At 34.8% G+C, this 19,953-nt stretch overlaps 1 protein-coding gene across 2 annotated transcripts in view; it reads left to right on the top strand.

Annotated features, from left to right (window-relative positions):
* The window catches only part of LOC110440868 (DNA damage-regulated autophagy modulator protein 2-like), a 31,369-nt gene that overhangs the window by 8,698 nt on the left and 2,718 nt on the right, over positions 1–19,953 (top strand). Inside the window, exons 1-7 of one of the 2 annotated variants that reach the window (XM_021484001.1) lie at positions 519–613; positions 10,670–10,949; positions 11,860–11,913; positions 12,936–13,003; positions 13,450–13,595; positions 17,506–17,686; positions 18,685–18,752. In XM_021484001.1, the coding sequence (XP_021339676.1) occupies positions 10,876–10,949; positions 11,860–11,913; positions 12,936–13,003; positions 13,450–13,595; positions 17,506–17,686; positions 18,685–18,752 (591 nt within the window). In that variant the 5' untranslated portion in view covers positions 519–613; positions 10,670–10,875. Of the gene's footprint in view, positions 1–518; positions 614–10,669; positions 10,950–11,859; positions 11,914–12,935; positions 13,004–13,449; positions 13,596–17,505; positions 17,687–18,684; positions 18,753–19,953 lie in introns of those variants that run through there. The other variant, XM_021483994.1, reaches the window with a different exon arrangement.

The raw sequence follows: 19,953 nt of genomic DNA, 5'->3' as shown, positions 1-19,953 counted from the left end.
CCCCCCAACCCCTGGGTCGCGATTCGAGACTAGGTCGGTGGATTTGCTCCGGGAACTCCAGCTTTCCTCCACCAACAAAACCTAGCACGTCCTTAATTGATCTTAGCTGTTAATAGGTTGTAAAACACAAACAAACCAAACCAAACCAAACCAAACCAAACCGATTGAAATATTTGCATTCTTTTTCTATACAAAAAAATGTTACAAACATATTCATCATTATCTCACTGCCATAATATTGGAAGTCAATATGTTGATAACAAAGTTTTCAATGACATTTCGCCCTGATATCTCTATAAGTAAACACAGTGAAAGTACACGCAGTTAATAACAAATGAATAATCTATTGTGAAAAGGACTCTTAATCTAAACTAGTGCGAGACTACGGATCAGCAGTTTCGAACCGATAAACCATTTTCTCACATCACATAACCACACATCATATAAATAAATCCACAAGGGCGATAACTTTGTTTTATAAAAGATAAAACTCACAGTACATGTAAGGCTTAGTCGTTATCTAGGGAGCGACGGAATGTCAACAACACAGCTCCTCATATCACGTTGTCATTTGGATACGGACAACAAGCGGCACATATACCGACCTGGACGGGTAAGTTGTGTTTCTGCTTAATGTTGATCAATCCATGATCAATTTATTACATTAATTCAGAAAAATAGAAAAGAGAAATTTACAATTGGACGTTTTATGGTCCGTGCGTTTACTTTCATCGCGGTATATGACAGACCATTAAGACTATTACAGGTATTTAATCACACAACTAGTATATAAACCCAGGTAATAAGATTGGGCTGTACATGTAGTGATAACGTTATTTACATATACAGGCAGCACACAATTATATCTGTGTATATGTAATAGCGGTTGAAGTGTTATTTTAAGTTGGTCATATCAGACGGAAAAAATAGCCAGGGGTTTACTAGTTAAGATTTGGCACTTTGTATTTATTTGATATTTTTATGGGGAATTGGTATGAAATGAAATTAAATTCAGTTTTTAATTATTTGAAACTTAAATAATGGAGTTAAAATTACAAATACAAAAATGCTTACGGTAAGACCAAGGATTTTGTAAAAAAAACCAAACAATTGTCACATAAATCGGATCACTACTACAAGTAGCATCAACTATAACTACTTATGACATGTTATCATGCTTACCCACTTACGTCAAATAAATCTATAACATGTAATATTTACTACACACTAACGTCATATAAAGCTATCTATAACGTGTAATATTTACCACACACATACGTCATATAAACTATGTATAACATGTCATATTTATTACTTATTTACGTCATATATAGCTATATATACCATGTGATTATTTACCTTTCTTTAGCGTCATCTACGTCTATTTATAATATGCCATATTCACTACACATTAACGTCATATACGTCTATGATTAACGTCATATACGTCTATGATTAACGTCATATACGTCTATCTATAACATGCCATATTTACTACACATTAACGTCATATAAAACTGTAACTCATGTAATAAATACAACTCAGTAGCGTCAAATAAAACTATAATGTTTAATGTTTATCTGCGACTTCTGTGTCCCCTAGTGTCTTTCCTGTCATACACTCTCCATTCTCGCATGCTATACCGTTTGCCCTGTATGGCCTTATCCTGTTTATTGACCGTTTATAATATTCAAAACAAATCAAAACCACTTCGAACCATATCTGTGTTACACCAGGAAGTGATATTTACTTTACACATGGTGTCCTACGTATTCTTATCTCTTTAGGTAAACTTCTGGGGATACTCACGTGAATGGTTCAACTTAAATGTTGACATACATAATACATTGCCAATAACTATTTTCTGACACTTAGATAATGTAGCTGTAATAACATATTATTGTTAATGTGATCTATTTGTGTAACAAAGGTAGTTTACCGCGGAATTTACCGCTCTTTGTTATCACATATTTGTTTCATGCGTTTTTATTTTTGTCAAAACCGACAATTAATTTACATTGACTGCAGAAAAAGTAATCCATTTTTACGATTTTCATTTGAAATCTTCCTAAGTTTCGGAATTTAAGTTGGAATGATCTAGACAGTATCCCTACCCTACCATGTAAGACTTGACCCTGCCCTTTAAAAAACATTTCAAAATATTTTCTCATATTTCTTGTCCTGGTTTCTTCTTTGTGTGTGTGTGTGTTATACTAGACTAAGGCTTAACAAGCTCGCCTTACATAATTCACTATTTACCTATTCTGTTTCTATTTCCGTATTCATCTTAATTTGTTGAGTTTTGATGGAAGTTAAGATCACAGCTACATTTATAACAATCAAACTTCCTCCTTCACCTTTCCCATTGTCTTTTCACCTTCCCCATTGTCTTTTCACCTTTCCCATTGTCTTTTCACTTTTCCCATTGTCTTTTCACCTTCCCAATTGTCTTTTCACCTTCCCGTATATCTTTTCACTTTCCCCATTTTCTTTTCACCTTCCCCATTGTCTTTACTCCTATGTACGGTATACCCCAATCTTCTGATATAGACAACTTCATATTCCTGAAGTTTCTGGGAAGTAGAACAGCATGGTTACGGGGACGAAACAAACGTATTCCAAAAAGCATTGTCAGTATGGTAAGAAGACATGTTTATTTTGCCACATAATACCAAAATTGCACATTTATTAAGTAGTCAATGGTAAATCATAGAAATAATGATAGACACTCAAGTAACACAGATAGACATAACATAGGTAGGTAGGTCAGGTGCTTTAATAAAACTTTATTTAGCATCAACACGAATTCCTTCAAATGATGGAAGAATACTGAAATCGTTTTAATAATACACGTTTAGTAAATAATGAAATGATAAACGAAGTAAGGTAAAACCTCTTTAACACGTGAATAAGTCAACAAACACAGCTAAAACTTTGTTAAGGTTTTTGCACGTTTTTCTAATTAAAAGTATCTCTATATTTCACCATCTTCCTAACAAACTATATATCTACAATATTGGACATGTTGCTATCGAATGACATATCAGAAAATGAATGATATACTCAAATTGCATTGGACCATTGTATGAATGACAAGATCCATAGAACACAGCGAGGCGATTCTCTGCGACACAATCGTTTCATAAGTATCAATAGGGATGTCATATCGGGTGACATGCAAACACAATACTTACATGGCAGCTGCCGTACAAATCACCTATAACGAGATACACGTACGTCATAAAGCTGGATTTCTAGTCCTATTAATCAGTTTAAGGCAGGTAATTAGTACCACAGCCACAGCAGGTAAATATTATATTTCTTCCCTTCTTAATAACCAACAAACACGTGTTACACGCAATCTTCACAGTCATGTTTTGTACGTGATTTTAAAATGCACGAAAATCACTGATTATCTCCTATTCATTATAACAAACCGTTGATTCTTACTTAATACGAGTTTGTTATTAGCTTTAATTATGACGAATTTTTCTCCCTCAATAACAACGTGTTGACAAATACTACACGAATAAATCAGTAAAGATAATATGATTTCTAATAAGTCGTTCCGGATAGCTTGATTTCAGTGATAGATGTCGACTGACGGACACAGGGTGCAAGGTTTGGTTTAGTATTGTTTAACGTTCTATCAACAGCTATGGTCATTTAAAGACGGCCTCCCCTGTGTGCAAGATGCATGCGTGTAGTGTATGTGTGTGTGTTTTGGGAGGCTGCTATATGTTCGTGTTTGTCTCCTTGTGATAGCGCGAAACTGATGCCGACTTTATAGTGCTACCTCACTGAAACATACTGCCGAAGACACCCAGCAGGACACCCCACCTGGTCACATTATACTGACAACGGGCGAACCAGTCGTCCCACTACTGAATTGCTGAGCGTTAAGCAGTAGTAGAAACTACCATTTTTACAGACTTTGTCCCTGCAGGTAGGGCGTAAGAATTGTACCTGTTGCCCCTATTGCATGATCGTAAGAGGCGACTAAATTTGTGATCTTATCTTTTCTCTTCTTTCTAAACAACTTTCTTCTTACTAATGTCTCCCTTGACAATGCCTCACTTTTGGCCTTTAGTTGAGCGTTTGCCCCTGTGAGGAAGGCTTTGGGTTCTGTCCCCTAGACGAGCCATACCAGGGTGCAAGGGATGTAGGTTGATGAAGACTATGGGCAAGCTTTGTGGTCGCCATCATTATCTTATAGGGATGTATGCTATTTTGCTGACGTTATTTGAAGGTATATTATATGTATTAGACTTATTTATTGTGGGTTTTTTTGTTTCCTTTTCAGTACAACGGTTCTCGCTTCCAGAATACAATGTAGCTTATCGCATGCGTACCTCATTTAACATATAACACGGTTTTTTTATCCAATGGACGTGCTGGATTGTGACTTCTGTTTATTCAACTATCTTTGCATTATTGTATCTATATGTTGTCTTTCATTTCAAGGAAAGGTGTGGTCAACATTTGGCCCCCACTTTGATTTCTTTTATTCTTTTGCCATATGTAGATACATAAAAATGATCAATAACTGCTTCAATGTTTATTCATAATTACTACTGATAACCGTAGTGGACCTCCTTGCATAACACCAGGTTGAGTTATGGGGGTATCCTAACAAAACGACCGATAAATATCGCAGGCGAATGTTATTTAGAAAATGAAAACTGATAGTGTACTGTGTATATATATATATATTTTATATTAAATACGTCATATTGGTATTCATGAAGAAAGCATAGAGATACTTTTAATTAGAAAAACGTGCAAAAACCTTAACAAAGTTTTAAATATTGTCAACTTGCCCATATATGATGACGATGGTAGTCTATATTTAAAACTTCTTTAAAAACTTTCGATATATGTATTCTGTCTACAGAATATTTTTTATGTAATAATAAAACCAGTAAAGTACTTTTTCAGCATGCCAAACGTGATCAATACCCAATTTCACATAATCTTGAAGATTTGACTATCAATGTTTATTATGATAAATACCGATACAATTTCTGTTTTTGTATCATACCAAAACACTTCATTATATTACGCATGTTTTAAAGTTATGTGCAGCAGTAATAACTCAAAAATATGTATTCTGCCAAAGTAATCTTTCCCCTGGAGAGCTACTTAAGGCTGATATTGTGTTAAACACAAAGATGTGCAATTATATAAAAATAATAAAATACTCCTAATACTTAAACTATTATACACTTTATCATACCCCTTGCAACGAAGTTAGGGGTGGGGGTATACTGGAACCAGCTTGTCTATCCGTCTATCTGTCCGTAGAACAAGTTTATCCGGACAACTCCTTCTTAAGAAATGGACCAATTTCAACGAAAGTATCCAGATATGATAACTAACACATGAAGTTGTGCACCCAGGTATTATTTTTTTTCATTCTGACCCTTTTTTTAACAAAGTTATGGTCTTTGTTGAAAAATCTTTGTCCGGATATGTCCTCCAAAATTAGGGGTCAATTTCAACGATTTTTTTAGATATGGTAACTACAATCTGATGGTGTGCAATCAGGAAATTTTTTCATTCTAACCCTTTTTTACGGAGTAATGGCACTTTGTTGAAAAATAGTTGTCCAGACAACTCCTCAAAATCTATGGGGCCAATTTCAACGGAAATTTACAGATATGGTAACCGCCCCTGACATTGTACATCCAAGTAATATGTTTTCATTCTGATCCTTTAAAAAGGAGTTATGGCCCTTTGTTGAAAAAAGCCTTTCATTGAAATCGGCCCAGAAGTTTATGAGGCAGACAAACTTTACAGATATGGTAATTACCCCCTGATGTCGTGCATCAGGGTACGTGCATTAGGGTAGTATTTCTTTCATTTGGACCCTTTTGAAGGAGTTATGGCTCTTTGTTAAAAATCTTTGTCTTGACAACTCTTAAATCTTCAATAAAAGGAAAATTCTTTCTCGAAATAGTGTAATATTCGGTATAAAAATAACAGTTTGAATCTGTTGCACAAGATGATGATATAATTTTATAGCAATTGTGTCAGTTTTTGTTTTTTTGTAATTGTTTATTTTTCGACGATCTTTTCATAATACATATAATCATGAAAAGAAACACACACACACTCAAACTTACAGAGTATACATGCTAGCATGAGATAACTTAATAATCTACACATGCACAGGTTTACATTATACAATAATCATATTCTGCATATTTATTTATTAAAACATTTCCTCATTCTCCTACCCCTAGATGATATGCGCTGAGAAGAATAGTTTAAACTTCCAATCCTACCATAGTATATGTATCACTGTTCACCAACACACACACACATATCACAATGTGTACATGATCATTTGAGCATTGATATATCTACATTGTGGACACGAATACATGTTCGATAATAGCCATTTAATTGCACATACATGAATATGTACAATATATAAACACCTATGCATACACATAAGACTAGTATGCAGTCAGTTGTCTGTATATATTGACACTCATGTGCCTCATACCTAGCTGTATCTATATAATTCATCTTTTACACACCCATACACACACACACCATCAACCACACAACACACCATAACAAACTCTTGGACACCTATCCATTACACAGGTTAATACACACATCACTCTCTTACTTTAGAACCATAAATAATAGTATACATCTGCTGTGTACATCAAACCTACATACTATACTTATATAAGAGTAAAATCAGTAGTATAAGTTTAGAGAGAGGGAGAGGGAGAGAAAGGGAGAGAGAAGAAAGCGAGAGAGATGAGAGAGGTAGGGGAGGCAATCTCACATGTGAAAATTGTATATGCTTAAGTAGCCAGTGACTTAATCAGAAAGTGCTGAGACCTTGGATATATACAGTATACAACAAATAAATTAAAACACATGAAAAATAAATTAGCAATACAGCTATATATCTATAATAGGTTTCCATTTTCTCCAACCTGTTTCAAATTTCATTTTGACTTGAACAATGAAATGATCTTTAATAACATTAATTAGTGCATTGAGATTTAAGGATTTGCAGAGACATCTAGTCTTGTATATATAATGCTTGATAAGAATTAAAATTTCATTATCAACAAAGCTAGAAAGGTGTGAAACTATTCCAAAAAGGAAGGATTCCTTATTAAATGCAAACGGGATAAAAAATAGATCCAGCAGAGTTTCAAATCTCTGCAGTAATTTCTGCACTTCACGACATTCCTAAAGACAATGAATTATTGTTTCATGTTCTATATTACACAAAGTACACAACAGACTAGGTGTTAAGTTAATTCTAAACAGAAAGGTGTTTGTTGCCAAAATGTGATGTAAAACCAATGTAATTTTGCACTTTTTGTTACTGTAAAAGGAATTAAGAAAACTTTTGTCCATTTTTCATTATCAAAGTCAAATTCATGGTTCCATTTATTGATCCCTGTAGGTGTCGAAGCTGGAGCAATAATATAGTAATAAAAGTCTTTAAATCCTTTTTTACTCTTAATTTTTTTTCAAAGAGAAGAGGTATAAAAGGTTGGAAAGGTCTTTCTATAGCTATCTAGGAGTCAAATTTCCTAACTAAAAGCTTGACAGCTGAGACTAGCCCTTGGTACTGGAGAAAGTTTGTATGGATATGGAAATTAAACTGAAACTCCTCAAGTGAATAGAAAGTCAAGGTGTCAGAATTTTTAACCAGGTCATTCACTGTAAATATTCATGCCTCAAACCAATTTCGATAAAAAATAAAATTATTACCCACTTGAATATCTTTGTTATACCATAGGGGAGTTTTTAACATTGATTCACTTCTACTGTAGATTTGTCTCATAAATTTGGAATTATTCAGTCTAACCCATCCTTTAAAAACATCCTTCCACAATGGGTTAAGACAGGTATTTACACATGTCATAATGTATTCTTTTCCACAATTTATCATTTTTTTAGGATCCAAAATTAAATTCAAAAGCTGATTCCATTTTCCAGATGGCTGGAACAGTCTTCTTATCCAACCTAGCTTAAGAGAATCCATAGAAGCATGTACATCAATCATCTTCAATCCCCCATTTATATAGTTTTGCATCACAATTTCTTTTTTAATCCTATGACTTTGCTGCCATTCCATAGAAAATTGAATAACAAAGAATTCAACTTAGCAATATTTTTTTCGGATGGGTTTGGCAAAGTGATAAACAGGTAATTAAGTTGGGAAATTAACAAAGACTTTATGATACTAATTCTACCTAATGGAGTCAAACTCCGTCTATTCCAATTATTAATAAGAGCTTTAAGTTTAAAAATCTTTTTGTCAAAGTTCATTCTTGGAATCTCACTTAAATCTACGGAAAAATCTATACCCAAAAAGTTGAACTTATCCTTCCCCCATTGTAGATGCAAGTCTGGAAGGAAAGTTTGGTCACTATATTTTCTACTGCCTATCCATATAACCTGTGTTTTTGTAGTATTGATCTTTAACCCAGAGATATTTGCAAAATTATTCAATTCATCGATAGATTCATTAAGAGACCTCTCTGTACCATCTAGTATCAACCCAGAATCATCTGCATATTGTATATTTAAAATATCTATATTTTCCAATTGGATGCCTTTAATATGGTCATTATTTCTTATTTTTGATGCTAGGACCTCAACACAAAGTATAAAAATATATGGGGCGATAGTATCGCCTTGACGGCATCCGCGTTGAATGTTGATAGGGGCAGAAATGTTGCCACCTTGATTAACATAAGAAAATACATTAGTGTGTAAAGATTTAACCCTTTGTCTTATGTCCACCCCAAAATTAACATATTCTAGTACCTTTACAATAAAACTCCATGAAACCGAATTAAATGCTTTTTCAAAATCTATCAGAAGAACCATACCTGGAATGTTTCTTTCTTCTGCATAGTGCATCACATCATATCATGTTCGAATATTTTCCCCAATAAAGCGCCCTGATAAGAATCCTGTCTGGTCATTACTTATAAGTTTTCCTAATACAGTTTTCATCCTACGAGAAATTACTCCAGATGCTTTTTTATAAGTGATATTCAAAAGTGAAATTGGTCTCCAAATGACATGGTTTATCTCCCTTTGGGATACATGTTATTGTACCTTGTCGTTGTGTGACCGACAGCTGGCCATCTGTAAAACCATAATTAATTGAACGAACAACAAAATTACCTAACTATTTCCAAAAAGTCTTACAAAATTCTGAAGTAAAACCGTCTGACCCTTGAAATAATGAATTTAAGAAAGGGAAAGACTTATGGAAACTGAACAATTGTGTCATTTACATGCTCTAGGAGGAATTGTATCATCACACCTTTAGTACCCATACTGGTGTAATATACCCATACCTTTTTGGATTTATCTTGTTTTGAAATTGAAAATTTGAAAAGCGGGGGCCGACGCTAATGTTTAATCTCCATAGGCGTTGGTTGACCCTACCTTTGGAAATATGACTATCATTTATTTTGTGTGTGTTTTGTGTGTCTGTTTTTTTATCGATTCTTTCCGTTCGGCTGTGGATATTTCTTCTTGGTTTATGACGCTGTCTTATCATTACTATTGTTTTACTTCTCACGACCTCGTTTAAATGTGAACGTTATACCCTAGACAGGGTTGTCTGTCTGCATTGCTTAAACATACGCTACAGAATACGGTTATCATCATAGCCTTATGGTCAACCTTATGGTCAACCTTACTGACTTCAAAGACTGAGAACATATCCACTGTGGTTCAGAATGTTTATAACTAGTAAACATTCTTGAACCTGACGTATTGAGTGTTGCAGTGAAATCGAAATCTTACAGTTAATTCCATAGTTAATAGCAAGGGGATATGTTTGATTTGTAAATCTGACGTTGTTAACCTTTGTTTTATATCTGTGCAAACATTTCCTTACTGTTTGATCTGACATATCTAAAATGCATACCCATATTGCATACCTTGAAGTCGGCGTACTCAATTAGTCAGACCTAAACATACATCACTGGGTATGTTCTATTCACATGGCTGGCATACACATTTTCAAGTAATTGAATATTTACTTTTTTCATGCTGTATTCTGGTCTACAATTTTATCGTTTTTATTTCTGTATAAATCATCGTTTAAAATTGCATCATACGACAACAAGCATTTTTTTTAAAGTCAATACAAATTAAACTCATGGGATTAAAACTTCGTATATCTCATAACTATTGCTTATGAAAAATATTATAAGTGGCCGAGTTTGGTAACATAACTGTCACGTTTCAATAAAATGCAAATTACATCACGACAGAATACATAAAGAATTCATAGTCACTGTTATGGGGTTACACTTATATTTGCACGTATGAAAAGCAATTACAATTCATACATGGAGAAAAATACGCCTGGTGTACCACGAAGTCTTTGCTAGATAATTAAAATCAATGCATAATACTAATGTTTGATCTGAATCACAATTTAGTTTTCGTGTAATTCTTCTTCTTGAATAAAACACATGATGCAAATAACCCTGCGTTTATACATGTTATAAACGTAGATACTGGAATGTTCCAAATAGAAACGGGTCGTCACCAATATTCAGAACAATTCAATTCTGAAGTACTATTTTCTGAAAAAGAGAAACAAACTGTGTGTATTTAATATAATATTTGGAGTTGTTTTTTTTCTAACGAAAGGAGAGGACAGATCGTCATTTCACCTAGTAGAAGAAGACGAAGATTTGCTATTACTCCCTGCGGAAGGAGACGAGGATTTGCTAATACTCCCGACGGAAGAAGACGAGGATTTGCTATTACTCCCGACGGAAGGAGACGAGGGATCACCGTTACACCTAAGGGAGAGGAACCGGAGATATCGACATAAAGGAAGTGAAAGTGACATCATGATACTGGGTGACAAACTGCACGTGGTAACAGTCATAACAGCTGTCTATGTTCCAGTGTCCTTCCTCATTACGTAAGTATTGACACTTAACAAGCACCCGTATCACACTTTAGTAATCGTAAGCTATGCTTAGAAGTATATAAATAAATCTGGAGCCTACAATAAAAATGATTCACAAGAAGTACTCACTAATACAATTTTGTGTGATGGAAACAAATCTTTCAACCCGAGGGTAGGATTTTCGATGATCAGGTAAAGAGCCTTGCCGAAAGCTGAACCACAAAAATTCCACCCACAGTTTGACATTCCTCTGTCTATATCACAAAGGAGGGATTGGTGTATTACTGATGGTGAGACTTGTGAACAACGCCAGTATCAATTTGATGAAATTTGCGACAAAACTGATGACATGATTTAATTGTGATATGGTTGCGTTGCATATATTAGAGGAAAGTTTTCATATCAATGGCGCACTTGAGCTGCCTTAATCCAGGTTCAACAAAACAAATCTATCTTTTCCTAACGAAAACGGAAGTTCAATTGTAGGGAAATGGAGAAATGCACTCCTTAAATAAACAATACAAGGGAAGACAACTATGTGTAGATAGGTTGAGTAAGTGTGAATGATGTCAGGTAACATATTGTGATTTAAATATAAACATCCTTAAAAGGACATCAACATTATGCCCGAATACACACTCAAAATCTATTAATTACTTTGATTACGGAGTACTTAAAGTATACATTCTTACGTTTTAACTGTACTAGACACAGCCGCTCTAATAGATTGTATTTCATTAACAATAACTCTTTTAGATTTCTGTTGATATTTCTCTATCACTATTGTGTGCTGTGTATTTATATTGGTTATGATATTTTCCCATTATAACATTTTCTAGGAAACGTTTAATGAATTAATATCGCTTTAAATTTTATTAATGTTTTAATATGGAATCTAATTTAATCGCTTCGTTCCATTCAGGTATGCCATTGCAGTATCTAATGGCCACGTTGAAGCGGGTTTTCCATATATAAGGTGAGTGCTGTAGTTTTCTATTAGGAAAGTCATATGAATCATGATCACAGAACACAGTAATGTAGATCAGGTGCAGTCTTTATTGTCCTTTTCCAAGCATTATATCTTGAACAACACATTGAAGACATTATAACCAATTATACTTTTTTCTTTTGTTTTTAACTTTAGGATATTCACTTCAATTTTCAATAGGACAAACAGTTAACTGTAACTTAAGATGTAGAGAATTGAGTCGAATACTTCTGTTTAAAAATCCATATCAAAAGCATGTCATTTCATGTAGATATGTCTGGAAAACTGCATTTACCTCGATAACATTATAGAAACTATACCAGTGAAGGTATCAATGCGATCTTCTGTAAGTAATTAACTGAACACTATTTACAGGGAAAGTTAAGAAACCCCTAAACTAATCGGCCGTACACAGTTGTTTTGAGGAAGGAACTAAGAATGCTCGCTCTGGTCTCATTAAACGTGACGACGATCGTTTTCAGAGGCTGATATATTTAGAGAAACGAAACCGATATCATTGTGTGATATGTAGTAATACTTATCTGATAAAATCACATTTTGAAATAAATCCAAGGGAATTAACAATCCAACAAGCTACGATAGTGATAATATGATAAACCATATTTGATAGCATGTGTTACAGTGTCTGTTTCCTTTATACAGATGATCATCATGTAATGTCTTTTATGATGTTCCATTACTTGTAATTTAATTTGAAATTTGTGATATAAAAATTCTAGCATATCTGACAGGCAATAGCTTTGATATATTTCCTAAGCAAATTGTTTGTTTTAAATGTTGTCTAATCACTATTAATCATCGTTTAACTTTTGATAAATTCTCATTGTTAAACAGTGTCAGATATTTACATTTCAATTTACAAAATCAATAATTTTGAAAATAAACCTAATACGTCAGTAAAATGTGTTAAAAACCAAGACATTGATTTCAATTCTTCAATATTGTATTTCCGGTCGATAACGTTTCACTGATACATCCTTATGTTCCAGTGATACCGGCACACTGCCTCCAGAGAGCTGTATTTTCGGTCAACTACTCAACATCGGCGCTCTTCTAGGTCAGTGTCTTTGAGATTATAACAGAATGAATAAAGTTTAAGATAATGATGAAATAATGACTGACTACCTATGCCAGATAGTCTGTGGAATCTGGCAAACAAACATATATACATGTTTATATATGTATTGATAAAACAACGGGATCCATGGGAACCTACCTTTTCGATGAAATAGGGAAATAAGACAGCCGATCTGCTGATTGGTTCAAATGAAAGAATTACAATCAGTCATGTTACGTGTCTCAATGGCGCTGATTGTTTTGTTATCCGTTGACCGTCAATTAGGAATATGTATGCCTTGCCACTGTGGTACCAGATGTGGTGCGCAATCATGCTTAGCGTTGTTCTTTTTCTGTTTTTCTGTTTATATGTTTTGAGAATTTATTTCCTATTGATGTCGAAATACCTACTTTTCATTTTTTTTCCTTCTCAATGTTTCTCCGCAGCGGCCTGGCTTGTTTATATTAGGTATAAACAGATCCAGACGGCTTATTTACCTGTCAACAGACAGGGTTTACTGCGAGCTAACACCGTCGCTTTTATCCTAGGCCTCATAACCGCTGCTGGAGTTAGCATCGTCGGTAACTTCCAGGTGAGTATTAGTACCACAGCCTGGAAGGTTTACCCTTCAGCAGTGCACGGTGCTACAATGCGTTGTTATGACCCTATTTAGTCCCCCTTTCTTTTTGAGAAAGTGTTTGCTGCTACAAGTCTCTCTCATTCTCGTTACTCCAGGGGTTACGTTTATTTTCGCTCTCTGCACCCCAGGTATATGTCATAGCAAAATCGAAGGCTCGGTGCGGACCACCTTGTGGATGAGACGAGGAGACTAGTTTGAAGTCGGGTATCGCTCCATTCTAATCTTCAAAGGTTAGGTATCATCCTGAGACCATTCAAATAGCTAGCCGTGTGCCTTCAATTTACCTGTTATATATTGCAGGGAAGCAGAAAGCGAACATGAGCGTAACTCATGGATTATCGAGAATGGGTCAGTACATCTGCTGAACAGCATATGTTTACCTGACTTTAAAGTGGATAACGTTATAGGCGAGAATGAATGGGAATATTGATACAATATGAAACTTATCATATTGAATAATATCAATACATGAATCATTACTTAATCTTTTAAAAATTGAACTAAAGCCATTTCGTCATTAAATACCGGTTACACAAATGTGCACGTCATAGTATTAGATGTCCTCTTTTAATGTCCATGTACTAGCAGTGAACTTGTAACGTCAAAGTACTAGCAGTGAACTTGTAACGCCAAAGTACTAGTAGTGAACTTGCAACGTCCAAGTACTTACAGTTAACTTGTAATGTCCAAGTACTAGCAGTGCACTTGTAACGTCCAAGAACTAGCAGAGAACTTGTAACGTCAAATATCTAGCAGTTAACTTGTAACGTCCAAGTAATATCAGTGAATTAATAACGTCCAAATACTAGCAGTTAACTTGTAACGTCCAAGTACTAGCAGTGCACTTGTAACGTCCAAGTTTTAGCAATGCAACGATAACGTCCAGGTACTAACAGTTAACTTGTAACGTCCAAGTACTAGCAGTGAACCTTTAACGTCCAAGTACTAGCAGTGAATTTGTAACGTTCAAGTACTAGCAGTGAACTTGTAATGTCCAAGTACTAGCAGTGAACTTGTAACGTCCAAGTACTAGCAGTGAACTTGTAACGTCCAAGAACTAGCAGAGAACTTGTAACGTCAAATATCTAGCAGTTAAGTTGTAACGTCCAAGTGCTATCAGTGAACTTGTAACGTCCAAGTACTATCAGTGAACTTGTAACGTCCAAGTACTATCAGTGAACTTGTAACGTCCAAGTACTATCAGTGAACTTGTAACGTCCAAGTACTATCAGTGAACTTGTAACGTCCAAGTACTATCAGTGAACTTGTAACGTCCAAGTACTATCAGTGAACTTGTAACGTCCAAGTACTATCAGTGAACTTGTAACGTCCAAGTACTATCAGTGAACTTGTAACGTCCAAGTACTATCAGTGAACTTGTAACGTCCAAGTACTAACAGTGTATTTGTAACGTCCAAGTAATAGCAGTGTATTTGTAATGTCCAAGTACTAGCAGTGAACTTGTAACGTCCAAGTACTAGCAGTGAACTTGTAACGTCCAAGTACTAGCAGAGAACTTGTAACGTCAAATATCTAGCAGTTAACTTGTAACGTCAAATATCTAGCAGTTAACTTGTAACGTCCAAGTACTAGCAGTGAACTTGTAACGTCAAATATCTAGCAGTTAACTTGTAACGTCCAAGTACTAACAGTGAACTTGTAACGTCCACGTACAAGTAGTGAATTGATAACGTCAAAGTACTTTAAGTAAACATGTAGCATCTAGTTACTACCAGAGAACATGTAACGTCCAAGAACTTGCAATGAACTTGTAATGTCCAAGTACTAGCAGTGAACTTATAACGTCCAAGTACTAGCAGTGAACTTATAACGTCCAAGTACTAGCAGTGAACTTGTAACGTCCAAGTACTAGCAGTGAACTTGTAATGTCCAAGTACTAGCAGTGAACTTGTAACGTCCAAGTACTAGCAGTAAACTTATAACGTCCAAGTACTAGCAGTGAACTTGTAACGTCCAAGTGCTAGCAGTGAACTTGTAACGTCCACGTACAAGTAGTGAATTGATAACGTCAAAGTACTTTAAGTGAACATGTAACGTCCAAGTAATAGCAGTGTGTTTGTAACGTCCAAGTACTAACAGTGAACATGTAACGTCCAAGTACTAACAGTGTATTTGTAACGTCCAAGTACTAACAGTGAACATGTAGCATCTAGTTACTACCAGTGAACTTGTAACGTCCAAGTACTAGCAGAGAACTTGTAACGTCCAAGTACTAACAGTGTATTTGTAACGTCCAAGTACTAACAGTGAACTTGTAACGTCCAAGTACTAACAGTGTATTTGTAACGTCCAAGTACTAACAGTGAACTTGTAACGTCCAAGTACTAACAGTGTATTTGTAACGTCCAAGTACTAACAGTGAACTTGTAACGTCCAAGTACTAACAGTGTATTTGTAACGTCCAAGTACTAACAGTGAACTTGTAACGTCCAAGTACTAACAGTGTATTTGTAACGTCCAAGTACTAACAGTGAACTTGTAACGTCCAAGTACTAACAGTGTATTTGTAACGTCCAAGTACTAACAGTGAACTTGTAACGTCCAAGTACTAACAGTGTATTTGTAACGTCCAAGTACTAACAGTGAACTTGTAACGTCCAAGTACTAACAGTGTATTTGTAACGTCCAAGTACTAACAGAGAACTTGTAACGTCCAAGTACTAACAGTGTATTTGTAACGTCCAAGTACTAACAGTGAACTTGTAACGTCCAAGTACTAACAGTGTATTTGTAACGTCCAAGTACTAACAGAGAACTTGTAACGTCCAAGTACTAACAGTGTATTTGTAACGTCCAAGTACTAACAGTGAACTTGTAACGTCCAAGTACTAACAGTGTATTTGTAACGTCCAAGTACTAACAGTGAACTTGTAACGTCCAAGTACTAACAGTGTATTTGTAACGTCCAAGTACTAACAGTGAACTTGTAACGTCCAAGTACTAACAGTGTATTTGTAACGTCCAAGTACTAACAGTGAACTTGTAACGTCCAAGTACTAACAGTGTATTTGTAACGTCCAAGTACTAACAGTGAACTTGTAACGTCCAAGTACTAACAGTGTATTTGTAACGTCCAAGTACTAACAGTGAACTTGTAACGTCCAAGTACTAACAGTGTATTTGTAACGTCCAAGTACTAACAGAGAACTTGTAACGTCCAAGTACTAACAGTGTATTTGTAACGTCCAAGTACTAACAGTGAACTTGTAACGTCCAAGTACTAACAGTGTATTTGTAACGTCCAAGTACTAACAGTGAACTTGTAACGTCCAAGTACTAACAGTGTATTTGTAACGTCCAAGTACTAACAGTGAACTTGTAACGTCCAAGTACTAACAGTGTATTTGTAACGTCCAAGTACTAACAGTGAACTTGTAACGTCCAAGTACTAACAGTGTATTTGTAACGTCCAAGTACTAACAGTGAACTTGTAACGTCCAAGTACTAACAGTGTATTTGTAACGTCCAAGTACTAACAGTGAACATGGAACGTCCAAGTACTAACAGTGTATTTGTAACGTCCAAGTACTAACAGTGAACATGTAACGTCCAAGTAATAGCAGTGTATTTGTAACGTCCAGATGCTGAAATGAAATTTTGTAACGCCAAAATATTAACTATTTACATGTTGCATCAGTAATCATGAGATTACTTTTACTTTTTTCTTTCAATATTTCTGTGACAAAATTATGATAATATTATAAGTTAGCTAACCTATCGGTTTTCTTATTCTGTATCAAAGTTAATTTTCTTAGTTTATTAAATATGCAAACACCGTTTATTATATACATATAATCATGCATAGAAATAAATCTTAAAACAGCTATTTTTGTCTTTTCAGGAAACAAATGTTATGGTTGTACACATTATAGGAGCGTTCATGGCCTTCGGTATCGGCGCTCTTTACTGTTTTATCCAGACTGGAATGTCATTCAAAATGGCGGAACTTCCTGGTTCGACCCCATTTATCATCAAGATACGGGTTCTTCTTTGCGTTCTGGATACAATATGCTTTATTCTCAGTATCCTTTTACTAATTACCTTGCAGGTCCGGGAAAAGAATAGACCTACTGATAAGTAGGAGGCGACATACGTGGGGTCTCCTGCACAACCTTGGTTTTCCTCTGTCTTCTGCGGATGAGGAAAATCGCAGAAACCAACATTTCCTGTTAATTTCTGCATTGTCACCTGTCTTCGTATTTGCTAAAATGGTACGAAAAACGAAAACAAATCGTCTTTCATTAAAACGAAAATAATCGCACTTATAAAAAAAGATAGTTACAGTATAGTTTGTACAGCATACATTTGGGAAAGACGACGTCGTTCAAGTAAGAAAACAAAAGCATCGTTCAAATAAGTAAATGTAAATATTTGTTTTGGTCTTACATGATTTTGTTTTAGTTAAGACATCAGGGATATAACTTGAGCATTATCCGAATAAAACAATTAAATGTAGTGAAGAGTTAACGGTATCACAATTAATTGTCATTTATCACGACACTTAAAACGATTTGAATAATATGTGAACGTTGAATGTCGTATTTATTATACTGACAGACAGAAAGTATTTGGTGTTTAGCTTGACATGAGGTAGGATTAATGTTGAAGTGTAAACAAAACGTTAACTCGCACATAAAGTCGATAAAACTCTGGCAAATTATGAAAACAGGAAATATTTACTCCTCAGGTGCTTTTGAAAAACTACCAGGGTGATAAGACTCGGTTTCGAAATGGATATCATTGAACTGAGTAAATACGTGGGAAACAGTTCTGTTTTGGTCCAGCATACTATTACATTATTGTTCAATGTTAGTTCTCATACAATCATAATAATACAATCATAACGTGAAAAAAGAAAGGGGCGACGAATCCAGTCTTATATACTATCAAAGCGTAAACTGTTACAACAGATGCAGCGCACGTTATATAGAGTTTGTGTACTGTTGTAGTCGACTTCATAACCGATTGTCAAACTGTTGTTATTCTTTGTTTTGGTATTGTTCTTTGACTCTATCACCAGTGATCACAGCTACATACGTAGCTAGTTTAAAGCAAGGCATGAATTTAAATTGGAAACCACACCATCCCGTGAGTATAACTAGAAATGTCTCCTAACAATACTAATCAAACTGAGGGAAATATGCTTTGCTTTTCTGGAGACTTACATACCTATCTTTCTATCGTAATGACTGGTATGATGATAATTATCGTAATGACTGGTATGATGATAAGGATAATGACTACTCGTATGATGATAAGTATAATGATGACTGGTATGATGATACATATAATAAAGACCCGTATTGTAATAGTATTGATGACTGTTCCTATAATTAGATTGATGACTGTTTGTCAATTATGATGCTGACTGGTAGTATGAATCGATTGATAACCGGTATTGTAAATATATTGGTAACTGTTTCTATAAGTAGATTGATGACGGGTATTATAGATAAATTGATGAGGATATATACACTATCGACTGGTTATGTATATTGATATATGTTAAAAGATAACTGCTACATGTATTAAAAGTAATTGATGACTGGTATAATCATAATATATATATATATAACTGTCATTATACGTAGAGAACTGTTACTTGTATAATAACTATAGACGACTGATGAATATCATGATGACGCGTACAAATAATATTGAAAAGTGGTATTTTGCATTTTTGAAGACTGACATAACAATGACTCCCTCTAGTTCTATAACAACTATGATATCTGCTTATAATGCATTGCTAGAACCTAATATCTTTTCCTGCTTTAAATCCATGGATTAATGAAAATGTTTCGCCAGCCATTATATTGTGTTAGAGAGTTTCTTTAAGGAAAACCATATGCGCTATAGAAATCATGGTGTTCTGTGTATTATCACTAGTTATATTGATATAGACATACTGCTGCTTTGAGCTGTTTCAGATAATTAGTGCCGTTATCACAGAGCCTCAAATTATTTTATTTGTTCATTTCTACAAATGATATTTTTGCTGAAACGTACATACACTTTCTTTCACAATGATAATTTCCAAGCTCTACAGAAATTGTTTGTTATAAAATATATGGCAAGTGTGGAAAATATACGTCGACTTATTGTCGTTGTGTGCGCTTTTCCATGTTGGGATGGACTGATCTGACAGCCGTGGTTTAAGATGAGCATGAAAGGGTGTGTCTTGCTACTATAGCTAAAACTATATGGACAGTTTTAGAACTGAGAGCATTATCAATAACAAATATGTAATATGAAGACATTTAGATGTGTAAAAAAAAGATATATGGGG

The sequence above is a fragment of the Mizuhopecten yessoensis genome, unplaced genomic scaffold (genome assembly GCF_002113885.1).
Source record: "Mizuhopecten yessoensis strain PY_sf001 unplaced genomic scaffold, ASM211388v2 scaffold1779, whole genome shotgun sequence".
NCBI lineage: Eukaryota > Metazoa > Mollusca > Bivalvia > Pectinida > Pectinidae > Mizuhopecten > Mizuhopecten yessoensis.
Note: the sequence above shows the minus strand (reverse complement) of the source record. Positions and strands in the feature narration are given on the sequence as shown.